An 18,669-nucleotide genomic window follows, 5' to 3' on the forward strand; every position below is an offset into this window, starting at 1 on the left:
AAAGCCTCCTAATCTTAGGAAATAAATCAAGGGTTGCTGGAGTGGAGGGAGTTGGGAGGGATGAGGTGGCTGCATAATGGACATTGGGGAGGGTATGTGTTATGGTGAGCACTGTATATTATGTAAGACTGATTTAATCATAGACCTGTACCCCTGAAAAAAATGATATGTTTTATGTTAATTTTAAAAAACAGTTGAGGGCGCCTGGGTGGCTCAGTGGGTTAAGCCGCTGCCTTCGGCTCAGGTCATGATCTCAGGGTCCTGGGATCGAGTTCTGCATCGGGCTCTCTGCTCAGCGGGGAGCCTGCTTCCTCCTCTCTCTCTCTGCCTGCCTCTCTGCCTACTTGTGATCTCTCTCTGTCAAATAAATAAATAAAATCTTAAAAAAAAAAAAGTTTGAGGCCTAGAGATAGGGAAAATAAATTGAGTGTTATTGTATCAGACATTTTACATCTATTATTAGTTTTTATAATTAGACCTTTTCACTTGAGGTCATTGCATATTCACATGAATTTTAAAGAAACATACTTTACCCATGTTACACTGAATGGTAACATCTTGCAAATCCATAGTGTCAAACCAAGATACCAACATTGATATAGTCAAGATACAGAACATTTCCACCACCACAGGGATCCCTCATGGTGCCCTTTAAGATTTTATTTATTTATGAGAGAGAGAGAAAAGATAAGCAGGGGAAGGGGCAGAGGGAAAAGCAGAGTCCCCGCTGAGCAAGGAGCCCTCTATGACCCAAGCCTAAGGCAGATGCTTAACTGACCAAGCCACCCAGACGCCCCTCATGTTGCTGTTTTGATGAGGGAGCAGGAGGCTGGCTGAGGACAAAGCAGGAGCTGGCGCCTTGCACCCCCTCTTCACCCTTTCCCCTCCATAAGTGTAGCATCTCTCAGGCAGCCCTGACTGCCATGAACAATAAGCAAATAGTTAACTTGCAGAGCTCACTATCCTGCTAGACAGGAGTCTCCCTTGGTTTACAAATGTTCTAAATCTCACTAACAAAGACGATTGATAGCAGGATTGTGACACCCCACCAAAAAGTCTCCCAACTATCTTAATGTTAATGGCTGGTCTAAAGACAACATTGATCCAGCAGCAAGGGCAAGGCCTTCGGCAGGCCTGGAACATCCTGGCACCTTGTAGGTCCTCTTTAGCATATGAAAACTCCACTGAAACCTCCCTTCCCCTCACCTTCCCCCAACAGCAGGGCATATAACATGCCTATCCTCACAACCCTGGCCGGCAGCAGCTCTTCCTGCCCACGGGTCCTGTCCCCGTGCTTTAATAAACCATCATTTTGCACCAAAGATGTCTCCAGAATTCTTTCTTGGTCTTCGGCTCCGGACCTCAGCCCACCAAACCTCACCTAGGTTCTAAAACTTGATCATATGGCGCCCGAACGTGGGGCTGTGAGTCTTTACATTTGAACTCTGAGCTTCGGTGCAAAATTGGTGAGTACTTTCTCTCCATTTACTCTGATTTCAGGGGCTTTTCAAGGAGTATGGTCTTATTGGAACACTTGCATGTCAATTGCTCAGGCTGTAATCCTCTAGCCCATGGCTACTCTATGGGGAGGAGAGTGTCTGCCTTTTGGCTGTAAGCTAGTACCCTGGCCGGAATGGCAATAAGACCCAGAAACTTGATGGCCTCTCTTTATTCCTGTTCTTATAGAAAGTTGTCTCTCTTGGGCACGGGACAGCCACCTAAGTCACCAGGACGGCTGCCAATCTTAAGACTCCCGTGTGAGGTTTCCTCCTGATTGATCTAATGTGATCCCCTCCACATGCCCGGTCTAGCCACTTCTGGCCGCGAGACCTCCACTGGGAGCCGGCAGAAACCAGTACCCGATTGAATTAAAATGCAACCGGGGACCGTTTCCTAGGGAAGTTGGCTGTAAGGACCACAAGTGTTGGAATGTCGCTTAGACCAAGATGGATTTCAGTCTTTACTGTTTCTCGTCAGTGTCTTGGGCAAACCGCCTAAAGCTATGAAATTTCCCCTTGCCAATTTCCCCTTGCCAAAACTTCTCTAGCATTTCCATGGGTTAATATGGCAAAACAGTATGCAGTCTTCAGGACATAACGATAGCATGGCACAAGCATTTTAGTCCATTCACCAGGCACCCATCTGTAGCCTAGGATGCGATGGGGAAGTGGAGGGACGCCGGCACCCCTCCAGGGCCTCTTACGGCAGGAATGCCTTCTGGGGAAGGCAGGACGGTGATCAATAGCGATTTTTGTTGAGGGACGCCTCCGGTCGCTTTTGACACCTAAAACCTCTGACCTACCCTGTGTGGGACCTAAAACCTCTGACCTACCCTGTGTGGGACGCCACCCAGGAGTCGGGGGATTTGGTAATGGACCTTCATTACTTTTCTGGAAGCATGGCCTCAGTAGGCTTCTTCAGTTCCCAAGGACTCTACCTTGGGGTGTCTTTTAACCCACTGGAAATAATTTGGATTGCAAAACTTAGGAAAGGACTGAGCTCCTGTAACACTGCATGGCCTCAGTGGGATCTATCAGTTAGATCTCTGCAGGAAACAGGGCAAATGGACCTAGGATACCTTCACTGCTCATACCTAGGCCTTCATTGCTCTACACCAGGACCCCAGACTAAGGGCTAAGGGGCTTTTGCAAAATGTGTTTGCCCAAATGAGTCAGCTAGTAAACTTTCTCCTGACATTGGATGGTAATTACGTAAATAAGCCTTCTTCTAGTAAACCCAGGTTGCTGGGCCATCCCTAGCAAAGGGGATTCTGGCTTTATTTCTCTCTGTTACTCCTAATAGATGTGGGGCCTTCTCCCTCACTCACGTCCCGTGTTAATGGCTATAACTGGAGCCAACTGGGGTTGGTCTGACTCGAGACCGAGACCATAAGGAATATTCCCAAGCAGCTGCCGAAACTCTTCGTTTCGGGGAAGTTTCCCTGTGTTCTCTGGCCTGACTTGGACGGCCTAACCCCTTCCCCCTTGCTGGTGGGAAAGCATGGCGTCTGCTCCTCTGTTGGGGCTTATGAGCTCTGAAACCGGGAATCCCTTCTCTGCCTCCTGGAAGCACTTTGTTTCCTCTGTTTTCCCCTTCTGTTTCTACACCAATGTGTGTGCAGCCTGCATGACTCCCCTCTAGATCATGCACCCCAGAGCTCCTTCTCGCTTCACTGTCAAGGAGCAAGAAGAGCACCCCCTGGACCTAACACTCCCCACTCCAGATCTTCCCACGCATGTCTCAGGTAAACATTCAAAGTGGAGTGGGCCCAGGTGGAACGTTAATCAGTATTGGAACTAAGTTAAGTTTGTTGGTTTAATTAAGATAGATGCGTCTTTGAAGTTAACAGCAGTAAATGTGAAGCTTTTATTCTATCAAAGTTTACTGAAGGTCAAATAAGCTTGTGTTACTTGTTAATTTGTTAGCAAAGAAATGACTAAACTGATGGTTAATTGTCTATCTCAAAGTTCTTTTTTTTTTTTTTAAAGATTTTATTTATTTATTTGACAGAGAGAGATGACAAGTAGATGGAGAGAGAGGCAGGCAGAGAGAGAGAGAGGGAAGCAGGCTCCCTGCTGAGCAGAGAGCCCGATATGGGACTTGATCCCAGGACCCTGAGATCGTGACCTGAGCCGAAGGCAGCGGCTTAAACCACTGAGCCACCCAGGTGCCCTCTATCTCAAAGTTCTAATGGGTAATTGCTGAAGTAACTTTCAAAGTCTTTGGTAACCTGAAAGTTTTTTAAAGTTTTGCTTGGATGACAAATGGAAATAAATTGTGGACATCTAGGTCCTAACCAAACAGGATAAAATGCTAAGTCGTTAATTACTGGATGTAGGTTTGTGCTTTTGACTTCTTACTGCAAAGAAACTAAGAGTATTTAAAACTGTTGGTAGGGGCGCCTGGGTGGCTCAGTGGATTAAGCCCGCTGCCTTCGGCTCAGGTCATGATCTCAGGGTCCTGGGATCGAGCCCCGCATCGGGCTCTCTGCTCGGCAGGGAGCCTGCTTCCCTCTCTCTCTGCCTGCCTCTCCATCTACTTGTGATTTCTCTCTGTAAAATAAATAAATAAAATCTTTAAAAATAATAATAAAACTGTTGGTAAACGTGTTTGGCACTTTTCATAAATTTGCACTGTTTCATAAATTTGTCATCTAAAGAACTGTTGTAACAGTTCACAATTGGTTAATAACTAAAGGTGTTTCTAAGAATACAAAGTTCTGCTTAGTGAAACTAAGACTGATGGAAATAAAGGGAAACTCTGTATGTAGGAAAGTAGGAGATATGTAAGTAAGATTTAAGGAATGGGAATACATTTTGTTGAAGGTAAAGGAAGGTAATTTTGTCCTAAATGAGATGGTTGTTTGGAAGGAAATGACTTGGGACAAAACCTGAATGCAAAGGAAAGTTGTAGAAGGTTTGTGAAGGGAAATCTTCAGAAAAGGAATTTTAGCTATGGTCAAGAATGAACTAAGATTGAAATGAATAGGTTTTAAAGGTACATTGGTGCAAGACTGAAATTCTCTGTTCAAAAGGACAATGTTTTCTTAGATCAATTGATCTGCTGTTAAGAAAATGTAAATGGTTTTCTCTTTGCCTGCCCCGAAAAACCAGTTTCTATGTTTTGTTTTATTAGGTGTTTAACATCCCTAACTATATTTAGGCATGTGCTTCAAAACTTTCTAAGATTTTAGCAAATGTTGACAAGATTTAAATTGTAAATCTCTTTAACTCAGGCTTTTTCTTGGTATGTGAAGTTGCTCATGAAGTACTACTGAACCAGTGACAAACATTGGGTTACATTTGGGAAAATACTATAACTATTCTAGAGATTCTACGCACTTCCTAAAGTTTTAACGTTTTGAGAGATCACCGCTTGATACTGTAATTATGGGAATGTTATGTGTCACAGAAATTGTAACCTGATTTCTTTGCAGCTAAATTGTATAAACTCTCCTCATCAACTCTAACCATATCCATTCTGAATTTTTGTCATTTATAATTGTTTTAATTCTCTTGTAAAATTATCTTCAAGGAGATTCCTGTAAAGGACTTTCAGGACAAATATAGATATTTGATATGCTTGAAAATCCTAAAACTGAAATGGGTAAGAATTTCCAGAACTGACTAAAGCCGCATTCACCAGAATTAGTAACATGGGACTAAATGAACTAAAAGATTATAGTGTTGTGTCTCTTAATGTTTTATCTTACTTTATTTTTTATTTTTTTTTTTTAAGATTTTATTTATTTATTTGACAGAGAGAGATCACAAGTAGGCAGAGAGGCAGGCAGAGAGAGAGGAGGAAGCAGGCTCCCCGCTGAGCAGAGAGCCCGATGCGGGACTCGATCCCAGGACGCTGAGATCATGACCTGAGCCGAAGGCAGAGGCTTTAACCCACTGAGCCACCCAGGCGCCCCTATCTTACTTTAAACATTGCTGGTTCTCTCTAATGTTTGCTCTTCCAGACTAGGGATACTTTTTCTTAAGTTATCTGTAACTTTACAGAGATGTAAAAGTGCTCATTTGTAAAGTGCTCAAAGCATTCACCTTTTCTCTCTATCTGAACCCTCTGAAACCAAAAGGTCTTAGTTAAGTATTCTTTCTTCCATGGCAATCAGTCATTTGCATAAGTTCAATAAGAATCTGTTCTCCTTGTAACAGGACACCATTGGAAACTGGTTATTTTACCAAGGCTTTGACTGGGATGTCATATTTGAAAAGACTCAGATATGACCACACAGTTGACTTTATGAAACCTGGAGCCATAAAGCCCCTTGGGACTTTTGGCCTGATACCTTGCTTACAGAGTTCCCAGCAGCCTCACCAGGTGAGTAAAGAATGTCACTCCTTGGTAGGTGCAGTCTCAGAAGAGGAATTCGCCCAAATCAACAGGTATACCAGGCATGCCTGATGGCAAGTACAGGGCTTGGCTTCTGGCCTGGAGAGGCTACTAAAAGTTCAACCTAGAGATTCCTTATAAGAAGTTCCAGCAAAGCAGATTCTAAAAGATCTATTGATCACACTCAACTGTTCTTGCTGAGCTTATGTAAATAATGGGCCAAGTTTGTTAAAACTGGACTTGTTTCACAAGTGAATTAGTCCTGATTTGGCTATCTCTGTAAATGAGGGTTATTTTATTTTTTTATTTTTTTTTTAAAGATTTTATTTATTTATTTGACAGAGAGAAATCACAAGTAGGCAGAGAGGCAGGCAGAGAGAGAGGAGGAAGCAGGCTCCCTGCTGAGCAGAGAGCCCGATGCGGGACTCGATCCCAGGACCCTGAGATCATGACCTGAGCCGAAGGCAGCGGCTTAACCACTGAGCCACCCAGGCGCCCAAATGAGGGTTATTTTAGAGAGAAAAATTGTTTTAGTAACACATCTTTATGGGTGTTAAATTCTAGATTTGATTGTCTTTAAATGTTTGTTTACCTAAGCTAAACAATTTGAGGTAAACTTCAGAGAAGTTACACAATAGCTCATTTAGATGATCTTCTTGCTTTTTTATTTTGTGGGGATATTAGCAGACCCCACAGCACATGATTAAACAACTGGAATAATGAAATTGCCTAAAAGCCAGCATACCGCACTCCATAGGATTAACTATGGACTTGTGGAGATAATGGATGACCCCACATTCTTTATGATTGGATTGAATGATCCATGGGGGACTCCCCTTATCTCTTGACAAGTTTTCTCACTTGCCAGTGATCCTCTGTAATCAGGATATTGTTAAGGCTGGACCACTCAAAGGTCTTATTGGTTTCATCCCTTAGTCATATTTATCCTAGAGGCCACCTCTGTTGAGGTGCGATTGCAAACAGATGCTTTAGCTAGGCATAGAACAGCCCTCATAAAAAGAGCCTCAAAGCTCACTATGGGACAGTCCCTGACTGTAAAGATGTCACATCAGGTCCAGATTTGTCTTAGAAGCCAAAGGCCACCAATGGATGATGGAGGCCGACTTATTAAATACTGGGCTACACTAACAGATATGCCAGAAATAATACTTAAAACTTGTCAGACTTTAAACCTAGTTACCTGTATGCCTGAACCTGACCTGTACTACTTTCTCTATAGAGCAAAAAAGGTTATTGATCTTGCTTACTCTATTTGTCCAGATTTAAGATGCCCCTGTTAAAAATACGAATGACAGTTGGTTTTCTGATGAGAGTAGTGTTCATAGAAAGAAGAAGAAAAGCTAGGTATACTGTAGTGCTCACTAGCACTTTTCAATTGCCAAAACCTAAAAACATTAACACTGACTCCAAATATGCCTTCCTGGTATTACATGCCCATGGAGCTATTTGGAAGGAAAGGGGATTGCTGTCAAGCCATAACTCCCCAATCAAATATGGGTCTAAATTACAAGACCCTCCATATGGCTATACTAAGGATGGCATATATCAAATCTAGGATACATATTTGTGTTTCATACCCACACCCATTGGACAGCTCACTCAGAAGGCAGTTTTATGCTGGGAACAAAAGAAATCATACAAGTGATACTTGGGCAAAGAACGCACGGTATCTGGGATGGCTATCACTAGAAATGTGTTCCCAAGTAATAGTACTCCAGGCTACTGACTGGTTTGCTACTGACTGGGCAAGGCGACCTGGCATTAGATGGCCAGCTCCAAATGGAACCCACTGGATATGTGGAACCAACCTGTGGCCCTGGCTTCCTCCAGGGTGGGATAGGTCGCTGTGCTTTAGGACTTGCCTGGATTCATGGGCGCATTACTAAAACTTATCACCACTCCAGCTAATCTCCCTACTTAATACCGAAGTCTCACAGATACCAAGGCATTCCAGAAAATAGGATGGCCTTAGATGTCCTGACAGCAGCCCAGGGTTGCACATGTGCAATTATCAAGACAGAATGTTGTGTGTACATCCCAGACTATCACAAAAGTATCACAGGACTAATAAAGGATATGAATGCCCAGATTAAGGCTCTACAAGGTCTCTCTCTCTCTTAGTGATTAGTTAAGTTCCTGGCTTGAAGGAGGGCTATGGCCAAATCTCCTTTTCCGGGCTTCTCATTCTTATCGCCTTATTAACTTTAATATGTTGCTTTGTTCCATGTTTTTCTACTTGGTGCCGAGACTCCATTGCTGCAATGACTTCACCACAGATGATCCTTACCACGTGCAAAGACACTCCTTCACTGTAAGGGCTGTATTCGGCTGCCTCCGCCTTTCGTAACTCCCCTATACATTCCTCCACTGATGAATATTGACCCCAGTAGGTAGGGACAGCTCTACGCCCCTATTCAGCAGGAAGAAGGTACAGAAGATGTGACCTTCCACCTTCAACCACCTTAAAGATTTAAGGGTCAAAATTGTTCAGGGGGAATGATGAGGGAGCAGGAGGCTGGCTGAGGACAAAGCAGGAGATGGCGCCTTGCACCCCCTCTTCACCCTTTCCCCTCCATAAGTGTAGCATCCCTCAGGCAGCCCTGACTGCCATGAACAATAAGCAAATAGTTAACTTGCAGAGCTCACTATCCTGCTAGACAGGAGTCTCCCTTGGTTTACAAATGTCCTAAATCTCACTAACAAAGACGATTGATAGCAGGATTGTGACACCCCACCAAAAAGTCTCCCAACTATCTTAATGTTAATGGCTGGTCTAAAGACAACATTGATCCAGCAGCAAGGGCAAGGCCTCCGGCAGGCCTGGAACATCCTGGCACCTTGTAGGTCCTCTTTAGCATATGAAAACTCCACTGAAACCTCCCTTCCCCTCACCTTCCCCCAACAGCAGGGTACATAACCTGCCATCCCTCAAAACCCGGGGCAGCAGCTCTTCCTGCCCACGGGTCCTGTCCCCGTGCTTTAATAAACCACCATTTTGCACCAAAGAGGTCTCAAGAATTCTTTCTTGGTCATCGGCTCCGGACCTCAGCCCACCAAACCTCACCTAGGTTCTAGAACTTCATCAGTTTCATAGGCATGTCTACTTCCCTCCTACTGCCTGCCTCTACCTTATTCCCCGGAAACTACTCAAATAATTTTATAATTTCGAAAATGTTATATAAGTGGAGTCATATAATAACTTTGGGGGATTGCTCTTTCTACCCAGCACAACCCTCCGGACATCTATCCAGATTGTTAAATGTTATCAATAGTTCATTCTTTTTTGTTGCTGGGGTGTATTCCATAGTATTGGATGTACCAGCCTGTAAAATCCTTGACTTGTGGACAACATTTGGGTTTCCAGTTTTGGGTTATTACAAATAAAGTCACAAAAATAAGTAAATAAATAAAGTTGCTATAAACATTCAGGTATGTGTTTCCTTTAAGATTGATTTATTTGAGAGAGAGCATGAGCAGGAGGTGAAAAGGAAGAGAGAGAGGATCCCAAGCAGACTCCATGCTCATGAGATCACGCCCTGAGGGAAAACCAAGAGTCAGATGCTCAACCTACTGTACCGCCCATGCGCCCATATGTCTATGTTTTTATATGAATATTAAGTCTTCATTTCTCTGTAATGAGAAATCAGTATTCAGATTTCTGAATACAGATAATACAGATAATGACTCCTGTTCATAATTCTTCACAATCCTGTTGAACAAGTCCTAAGAAAGTTAAGGTGCCCAAAGCTAATTTTTCTGACATGGTTGATGAAGTTCTAGAACCTAGGTGAGGTTTGGTGGGCTGAGGTCCGGAGCCGATGACCAAGAAAGAATTCTGGAGACATCTTTGGTGCAAAATGGTGGTTTATTAAAGCACGGGGACAGGACCCGTGGGCAGGAAGAGCTGCTGCCCCGGGTTTTGAGGGATGGCAGGTTATGTACCGAGGCTGGGGGAAGGTGAGGGGAAGAGAGGTTTCAATGGAGTTTTCATATGCTAAAGAGGACCTACAAGGTGCCAGGATGTTCCAGGCCTGCCGGAGGCCTTGCCCTTGCTGCTGGATCAATGTTGTCTTTAGACCAGCCATTAACATTAAGATAGTTGGGAGACTTTTTGGAGGGGTGTCCCAATCCTGCTATCAATCGTCTTTGTTAGTGAGATTTAGGACATTTGTAAGCCAAGGGAGACTCCTGTCTAGCAGGATTGTGAGCTCTGCAAGTTAACTATTTGCTTATTGTTCATGGCAGTCAGGGCTGCCTGAGGGATGCTACATATATGACTCAGGGGGAGCTGATGGAGAGGGGATGCAAGGCACCAGCTTTTGCTTTGTCTTCAGCCAGCCTCCTGCTCCCTCATCATGGTGGCTAGAACACTTGACAACAAGCAATATATAAATACGGGTATTATCATTACTTAACATTACTTCTGTGAGCCTGAAACTGTGAATAAAATACTAGCACATACCTTCGTATGGGTTGGAATTGAGACCTGTCCAAAATCTCAGCATTCCTTCCAGGTCTTTTTCTCATTTGGAACTTTTCTTCACCTGAAAGAATAAAGTAAATGCATTTTTTAATTGAACTTTTGCCAACTCAGACTGTTATTTTCACTCCCTAGAATTCCCCTTGGTCTGGTCCAGAATGAGAAATAATCTGAATAAACAAAGTGCTTCCTAATTGGGTTTGGATTGAGTGCTGTAGGAGAGGTTTTTGCTCTGAAAGTTTATTTTCCTTGCTCCGAGGGGGTAACTACATTCTGACACTCAGAATACAATCAAGCCATTTACTGGCCTTTCAGTTATAACCACTCAGTTATTTCTGGAGACAAATGTTGTTTTGTCTTTTCAGGAAGGCAAACTGACCTGGTTCCTGTCAACAGACACCAGGGGGCGTTGAGACCAAGAACTGTTTGTTCAGTAAAGATTCCAAACAGAAAAGACCATTAGCTGGGCATTCCTAGAGGGCTAACTGGGCCTCTTGGCCAGCCATCAGGCCCCACTTAAAGCACAGGGTGGTGAGACAACACTAATTCAACTCTCTTCTGTTCTTCCTGACATCAAGTGTCCAAAGTTACTTCCCACCAATTCTCAGTAAGATACTTTGCTGATCTCAGGCCAAACAGGGCCACTATCCATATTCCTTCCCACCACCATACTGCTCTGGTTTATAGAGCCTTCCCTCTTGGCAAATGTTCATGATCCCCTTGCCATTCCTTAGGAACACGTGGTGTAGTGGGCAATGGGGAAGGCCACCAAAGCAGTGTCACCTTTAGCAGATACGAAGGAGGTCTCTACCCCACCAGCAGAGAAGCACTGGGGTTCTTCTCATGACACTTGTTCAAATACCTAGAAAGCCTAATGGAATGCCTAATAAACACAATTAGAGCTGGAGGAACACTTCAAGATTTTAGAGTCTCTCTCCTTTGTATAAAAGGAGAGAGAAGTCCTGGGGTGAAATGACTTGCCCAAGGTCATGCAGTGGGAAGGGAAAAAAAAGTGGCAGAACTGGGCTTGGGACCCAGAGTATGCCCAGTTGTTACCCATGGCATTGCCTGGTATGGAAGGGATACATGTCAGAGCCCTAGTGGAAAAGGAGGGAGAGAAAGGCCAAAAGCAGGAAAGGAGTAGAAATCAGGCTTCTTCACATACTTCAGATGTCTATCTCAAACTAGCCCTGGGTTTCTGACCTATCTGCCCCATAACTTCTCTATCCCACTCAACCCTTTTCCAAACAGAAGTGAAATGGCTACATGTAGGCAAGGCTCACACAGAATATGATCATGGACAGAGGCTCCACAGAAAAGAGTGGATGACCCAAGACCCAGGTCTGGGGACTTTAAACACATGTCGTCCTGAGCATTTAACTGTTCATCTCACAGCTTATTGCTTCTTAAAATGCTCTCGGCTGTGACAGGGGCATGAATCAGGTTAGAGACAGAAGACAGTGTGCAGCAGGAGGAAGGGAGTGAGTAAGTTCAGAACCCAAGCCCGCCATGCCTGGGTTCAGAATGTTGAGACATGACCAGAGACATCTACATGGCTCAGGGGGTAGGTAATTGGCTTTAAAACTGATGGCTATACACCCTAAAAGAGTAAAAGTGCACAATTTTTTAAATGTCTGTATCAGAACCAGGGGCTCACTTATAGCTTACCTCACCCGGGCAGCTGATCCAAGGTTAACTTCCCAGGGAAGAGAAAGCAGTTGCTGAGTTATATAGAACTCAAGGCCTCCCAAGGGAAGGATGTTATGTTGACTGCGCACTACTGGCTGTTATTAACTCCTTGCCAAGATGCTAAGCAAGCAAAGGAAAATGCTTTTTGGGGTGGAAAAGGACATGAAGAGCAAGTTCTAGTTTTTGTTGTGTCTATAACCAGTTGTATGGCCTGGGCAAACCCCTCAAGTCAGCTCAGTGAAGACAACGAAACACCCATGTGTGCCCGAAAGGGGTGAGGAATCTAACGAAAGACGACGGGAGGGGGCAGAGAGGGAGGGTGAGGAGGAGGAACAGGAACCACTAAACCACTTCCCCTGCAAGGGGAAGTACAGATAACATGATCTGTGGCTGTCAGGAGGCTGGAGAGGGGCCAGAGATTCATTCTAATGAAGGGAAATCCCTGACCCTAGGTTCCTTCATCTGTAAAATCAAAGGCCTGGAGGAGGTTATCTCTAAGGACTGTTCCAGCTCTAAAGATCTGTCACCTAATAGAAAGTGAAGGCAAGTGAGAAGGAATCTGCCTTAAGAGCTTATTACCAGAGCTCGGAGGTTGGGCAAATGCATCTCGTACTCCTTCAAAATCCTCTTCTATGGGACTTGAGGTCTACAAAAGAATAAAAGGGTAAAGGAAGAAGGGTCACTGAAGAATGAAGGATATTAATCAAAAGGTAGGAGAGTTTACTGATGTTCTTAAAACCTTGAAAATCTTTGTAAGTTTCCTGCATCTTTAATAGAAAAAGAACAAACCCGTTTCAAAGACATTAAGGATCATTTGTACTCTGTGTTCCTCAATAAGCCCTCCCCTGCCTCCCACTGTGAGGAGAAATTATGTGACTTTTCCTTATGTCATTATCTCCTTCTCTCCCCAGCATTCCAACAAAGATGTTTTGATTCTTAGGAACTTCATCAGAAAACCCAAAAAAGGTTGGGGGGTGCCTAGGCAGCTCAGTCTGTTAGTGTCTGCCTTTGGCTTAGGTCATGATCCCAAGGTCCTGGGATGGCGCTCCATACCAATCCCTGCAATGGGAGCCTGCTCAGCTGGGAGTCTGCTTCTCACTCTCCCCATCACCCGCCCCCCCCGCCCCACTCCTGCTCTTTCTCTCCCTCTCTCTCAAATAAATGAATAAAATCTATAAATAAATAAATAAATGAATAAATAAGTTAAAAAGAAAAGAAGAAAAAGTTTGGAAAAATAGCGCAGACTGCAAAGTTACTTTCTGGGGTGAGAAGTCAGAATACTGGTTCCTTTGAAAGGGTACAGTGACTAAAGGAGGCCGGGGCGGGGGGCGTCTGCTGGAGGACTGCTTCCTGATCTGGGTACTGGTTACATGAATGTGTTCAGTCTGTGCAAGTCCATGAGCTGCACACATCAGAGCTGTGTACTTTTCTCCATGTAACACTTTATGTATGTGTACACACACTTACACATATATATGTATGTATACACATGTACATTATATGTGTATATATATATATATATATACTTTGTACGTTTTTGTTAAAGATTTTCTTAACATCCCAATCTGCTCACAGTAAAATCAAGAATAGCTGATGGATTAATAATGAAAAATTACTCTGAGTTATCAGAAGTACAGAATAGTGGAAATGATGTTTTTTTGCATCACTGAATTCTTGTCAGTCAAATGTTGTGTTTGAAACATACAATCAGGGACACCTGGGTGGCTCAGTTGGTTGAGCAGCTGCCTTTGGCTCAGGTCATGATCCCAGCGTCCTGGGATCGAGTCCCACATCGGGCTCCTTGCTCGGCAGGGAGCCTGCTTCTCCCTCTGACTCTGCCTGCCATTCTGTCTGCCTGTGCGCTCGCTCGCTCTCTCTCTCTCTCTCTCTCTCTCTGACAAATCAATAAAATCTTTAAAAAAAAAAAAAAAGAAACATACAATCTATCCTCCCTTTCTTCCACCCCACCTTCCATATTGGTAAAATGCCCAAAAAAGGTGGTAGGTTAGTAGGAAGGTGAGGCAGAAATTATACAAATGAATAAGAAAATCCAAACAGCTTCATTTTACAAATGAAAACATTTTGTACAAACAGGTGCTTGCCAATCCCGGGCAAGTTCCCGAGAAAGCCCCATGCACTGCCCAGCGTCATACTCATGCTGAGTCCTGGCCTCTGATACTGGCTCTCCCGCCACCGACGCTTGGCCTGCCAAGCTGAATTCCCCACATATGCGGATCACCACTTCTTCACACAGAGGAATAACAGCAGGCCGCCTTCTTTTCTCCACAGGAAGAATATGTGAATCAGGTAACATGAAGAAAAGTGTTTTGAAAAAAAGTACGAAGCGCTGTACAAATGCAGGAACCACAGTTTTGGGAGAAACTCTCTATGACGTCAAACATCTTATTTTTCAGATGTTTTCTCAAAATTTGAAAAGACTGCTAAGTCAACATTATACACTTTTATGTGTAAGCTCTTTTTCTCAATAAAAACAACTTAAAAGAATTAAGGCAATAGAGAAAGCTGAAAAGTACTTTTCCCTAAACTGTGGTTTTTACCTCTAGAGCTAAGTTTTCTTGAGCAGTCGAGCAATAAAAATATTCATGGTCTGGAGTTAAAAATTCATCTGTTATGTCCTCAGAAGATTCTGGTGAACAAGTTGATCGCACGGATTGATCCTATTAATAATGTAGGAAATCACTTTTAGGTTGTTGTTCATTATAAACAAATCCTTTATAGTTGGATGCAGTGTTAATAATGGGGTTATCTAAAATTACCCAGCAGTCAGGGTGATACTCCCTGAGCCAGCCCTCCCTGCCTGCTTGCACACCTGCCTCTGCCCTCTCTCCCCACTATAAACTGTGAACCCTCTGCAGCAAGTGAGGCCAGTGACAGCCCTGAGACTCATAGTCCTTATCTGCACAATGGAGGGGGAGGGGGTTGGGCGACATTTCTGCTCTGAAATTCTAAGAAAGGTCCTAGACAACCCAGGCTGGGCCTGAGCTTGAAGAGCCAGCCACAGATACTTTGTTCTCTAGACCAAGAAGCTGAGGCCGCTCAGAGCTGAGGAGTTCTGTGGGTGCTACAGTTTCAAAGCAAATGAAGGAACATGGTATTAAAAGTAGCAATGCAGGGACACATGGTGACTCAGTTGGATAAGCCTCTGACTCCTGGTTTTTGCTCAGGTCACAATCTCAGAGTCCTGGGATCAAGCCCACTTCTTTGGGCTCCAAGCTCAGGGGCAATCTGCTCAAGGATTCTCTCTCTCCCTCTGCCCCTCCCCCTGCTCGTGCCAGCTTGTGCATGTGCACTTTCTCTTAAATAAATAAATCGTTTGAAAAAAATAGCAATGCAATCTCAATAATAAAAATAAAACTTGAAAATTCAAAAGTCCCAGTTATTTCTTCAGCATCTCTGCTCCACCCCTCCTCAATTCCCTGACAGACCTGTTTCTCCAGCCAAGCCAGTGTGCTTAACATGGCCTATCCTTCCCGCGTCCATGTGAGAAAAAGAATAAAATTGTCTAAGTTGTCCTTGTGAATGGTTTGTGTGCTATGATTAAATACAATAGTATGTTCGTTGAAAGATCTTAAATGTCATCACAACTGTATTTTTATAGTATTTATTTTCAGTTGCTGTTTATATTCTTTAAGTGATTGTGTCATCATATCATAATGATAAAAAATTCTGGTTCCTTAGCCTGGCTGGACTGTGGCCCAACTGCATGCTTCAAGGGTGTGTTAAACCCCTGCAGGGCTGCAGCCTCAATGTATTGGTCCTGTGGAGGTGCAGTTGTCAGGCATGAACACATGCCTTCCACTGAGAGCTGTCTCTGGGTCTTAGAGGACATTCTAGGTGAAGGAACTCTCTTCACAACCCTGGCCTTGCTCTTGCTGCTCCAATCGGACCTCAGTCACCTGCTGGGCCATGAGCTTTGATACCTGACCTCACACTGTGCTTCCAGAGTTGGTAGTATCTATCCAACTAGACAGGAAGCTCAAGGGCTTCCTGACTCTGACACTTTCTGTGTTCTGCACAAACTCTAAGATACACAGTGCTTTGAGTTGAAATGACTCAAAATGTATTTAGGCAGGGAAGAAAGATTTCCTCATTAATGTCACAGACATGAGAGTGTGTACTCCAACAAAAAAGAAGTACTACAGATATTATTTTACTAGCATAATACATAACAGCTCAATTTGACTTTATTAGGTCCTTGGGTGCAACCTGGCTCTGCAGGCCATATTACTTACGCTGTAAGATTTCTCAATGACCACAGGTGCATCAGAACTTGCTTGAAAGGCTTCACTATGCTCTGGCTGCTCGTTTTTTCTGGGAGACAGGTGCCTGATATCTAATGATGACAGAACCAGGGCCATAGTCATTCAGTGATATTTAGATGGCATGGAAGGGGAGAAGAGTGGTGTGAGAGAAAAGGTGAGTGACTATTCTGCCAAGAGTGGCCATGTCCCATTTGTCAGGGTCAGTCCAGAGAGTGGAGACTGTAAGTTTGGCCTGACCCCAATACATGGTCCTGTATCATCAATCCTTTTGCCCACCCATTCAAGAGCAATGCTTGAAAAGGAACAGATTCTAAACACTAAGGAGCCCAAGACAAGTAGATTTTCTACCTAAGTGAAAATTTTAGATGCATCTTTCTTTGAGACTTATAAACAATGAAGAAATAATATTCCATCCCCTGATTGCAAGCAAATTACCAAGTGGAACTACATGGCCTTCAGTTTTAACCTATAAATCTATAAAGTGATGACAGTCAATGCCATTTGTCTCTGGGTTCTTCTGGCACAGAATTTCTGGGAGCCAGTGAAGTTTTTCTGGCTTAAAATGCAATACGAGGAAATGGGCAGTAGGGAACAGTCCTCTACCACTGTATTCAGGTAAGAAAGGTTCATTTCCCTGCCAGGTTAGAGCCAGGAACAGGCTCACTGTGTAGAGATTATTTAACTTTCTTTGAGCAAATGGGTCTGCTCCAGTAACAGGAAAACTCACGAATCTTTGGATTTCTTTACATTCAGGAAGGACAGGGGAATCAATAGGGTATTTGTTTTCCCCTGCAGTTCAGGGTTCCCAGAGAGATGCAAATGGAGAGAAGACCAAGCAAAGGAAATATGCCAGGAGGCTTACTTATCTTTGAGTGAGTTACTTGATAGAGCTCATCTATCCCTATTCCTCCAACTGAACTTACTGGTAAAGCTTCGAGGCCCATGCTGTCTGCGGTGCTGGTTACTGTCACAGTCACTGTTGTCCATTTTGTCACACTTGCCATTTCCTCCTGACTCTTCATTTTTCCTGGGATACTCTACAGTGCACTGCCAGCCCACTTTCTCAGGGTCCCTCAGCAGGGGCTGCAGCAGGAGATCAGGCTCATTTTTAGCCTCATCCTCTAAAGACACACCACTCTGAGGATGCCAAGGTGGTACCGCCAGCTGCCCAGTAGCCACTCTCTCTGCCATTTCTTTCACCTCCACTGGAGAGACAGGAAAGCAGCATTTAAAACAGAACCGTGAACACTGGACAAAAGCCTTTCCTTCTTAAAGAGCTATATAATACTTTCATAACTCATATTGTCATAATAATTGTCTTTTTAGAACTGTACCATCCCTAGTTTGCCCTGTTGGGCTTGAAAAAGAAGAGAGAAAAGAATTGGTAACAGAAGGAAGGACAGAATTTCAGTACATTTCTGATTTTAGAATGGAAGGTAGCAAAAAACTTGAAGATAGAACTTGTTGTGAAGATTTTTATAAGAAAATAACATCTGCGGCTCACAATCTCTACAGACTAATGGAAAGGATTCTACAGTTTGTCCAGCTCCTTTAGATTAGGCAGAAATCATTTGTGAGAATGTGTGTGTCTGTGTGTGTTTTATTTATTTTGTATGTGTATCTGCATGAGCATATCTTCATTCCTAATGTTCTATACTTTTGCTAATGTCATTTAACATTAGTATTAAAAAAACATAGACACTTTATCCTTTCAAGCTTATAAAACTGATACAAAAGGAAATGCCCACAGGATATGCAAAAGTGACACTACATGCTCTCTACTTTCATAATGAATGTTACACATTAAATTTCTCCTGCATAGGGGCGCCTGGGTGGCTCAGTGGGTTAAAGCCTCTGCCTTCGGATCGGGTCATGATCCCAGGGAACTGGGATCAAGCCCCGCATCGGGCTCTCTGCTTGGCAGAGGGCTTGCTTCCTCCTCTCTCTCTCTTCCTGCCTCTCTGCCTACTTGTGATCTCTGCCTGTCAAATAAATAAATAAAATCTTTTAAAAAAATTTTCTACTGCATATTATTTTGCTACGTTTATTATATAATATGCATCAATATATGTACATTGGAAATACTTCCTATAAAGTCTAGAAATGAAAAAAAGTTTTTCCCTAAAAGATAAATCACTGAACAGAACAATATATACAGTGGCAGGCTTGATAGTCTCTTTTCTTTGGACTAGTAACACAAAACATGTTCATTTAGACAATGTTAAAAGACCCATCTTAATAAAAGCTTATCTTTCCTGAGTAAGTGGTAAACAAAAGAAGGAGGAGGATGAGGGGAAAAAGAAAGAAAAAGAAAGAAAAAAAGACATTTCCTTTCTGCCATTTGTAATCAGAAAG

The 18,669-nt window shown here is 43.4% G+C and overlaps 1 protein-coding gene across 5 annotated transcripts in view; it reads right to left on the bottom strand.

The window, feature by feature from the left end:
• The window catches only part of TEX14 (testis expressed 14, intercellular bridge forming factor), a 125,984-nt gene that overhangs the window by 20,643 nt on the left and 86,672 nt on the right, over positions 1-18,669 (bottom strand). For 4 of the 5 annotated variants that reach the window (XM_045069968.1, XM_045069969.1, XM_004747278.3 and 1 more), the window contains 5 exons: positions 17,238-17,519; positions 16,285-16,385; positions 14,590-14,709; positions 12,611-12,677; positions 10,325-10,406 (listed from right to left, as the gene is read on the bottom strand). In XM_045069968.1, coding sequence (XP_044925903.1) covers positions 10,325-10,406; positions 12,611-12,677; positions 14,590-14,709; positions 16,285-16,385; positions 17,238-17,519 — 652 coding nt within the window. The remainder of the gene's footprint in view (positions 1-10,324; positions 10,407-12,610; positions 12,678-14,589; positions 14,710-16,284; positions 16,386-17,237; positions 17,520-18,669) is intronic. The other variant, XM_045069970.1, reaches the window with a different exon arrangement.

Source organism: Mustela putorius, unplaced genomic scaffold, assembly GCF_011764305.1.
Source record: "Mustela putorius furo isolate JIRA1106 unplaced genomic scaffold, ASM1176430v1.1 tig00003962_pilon_pilon_pilon, whole genome shotgun sequence".
Taxonomy (NCBI): Eukaryota; Metazoa; Chordata; class Mammalia; order Carnivora; family Mustelidae; genus Mustela; species Mustela putorius.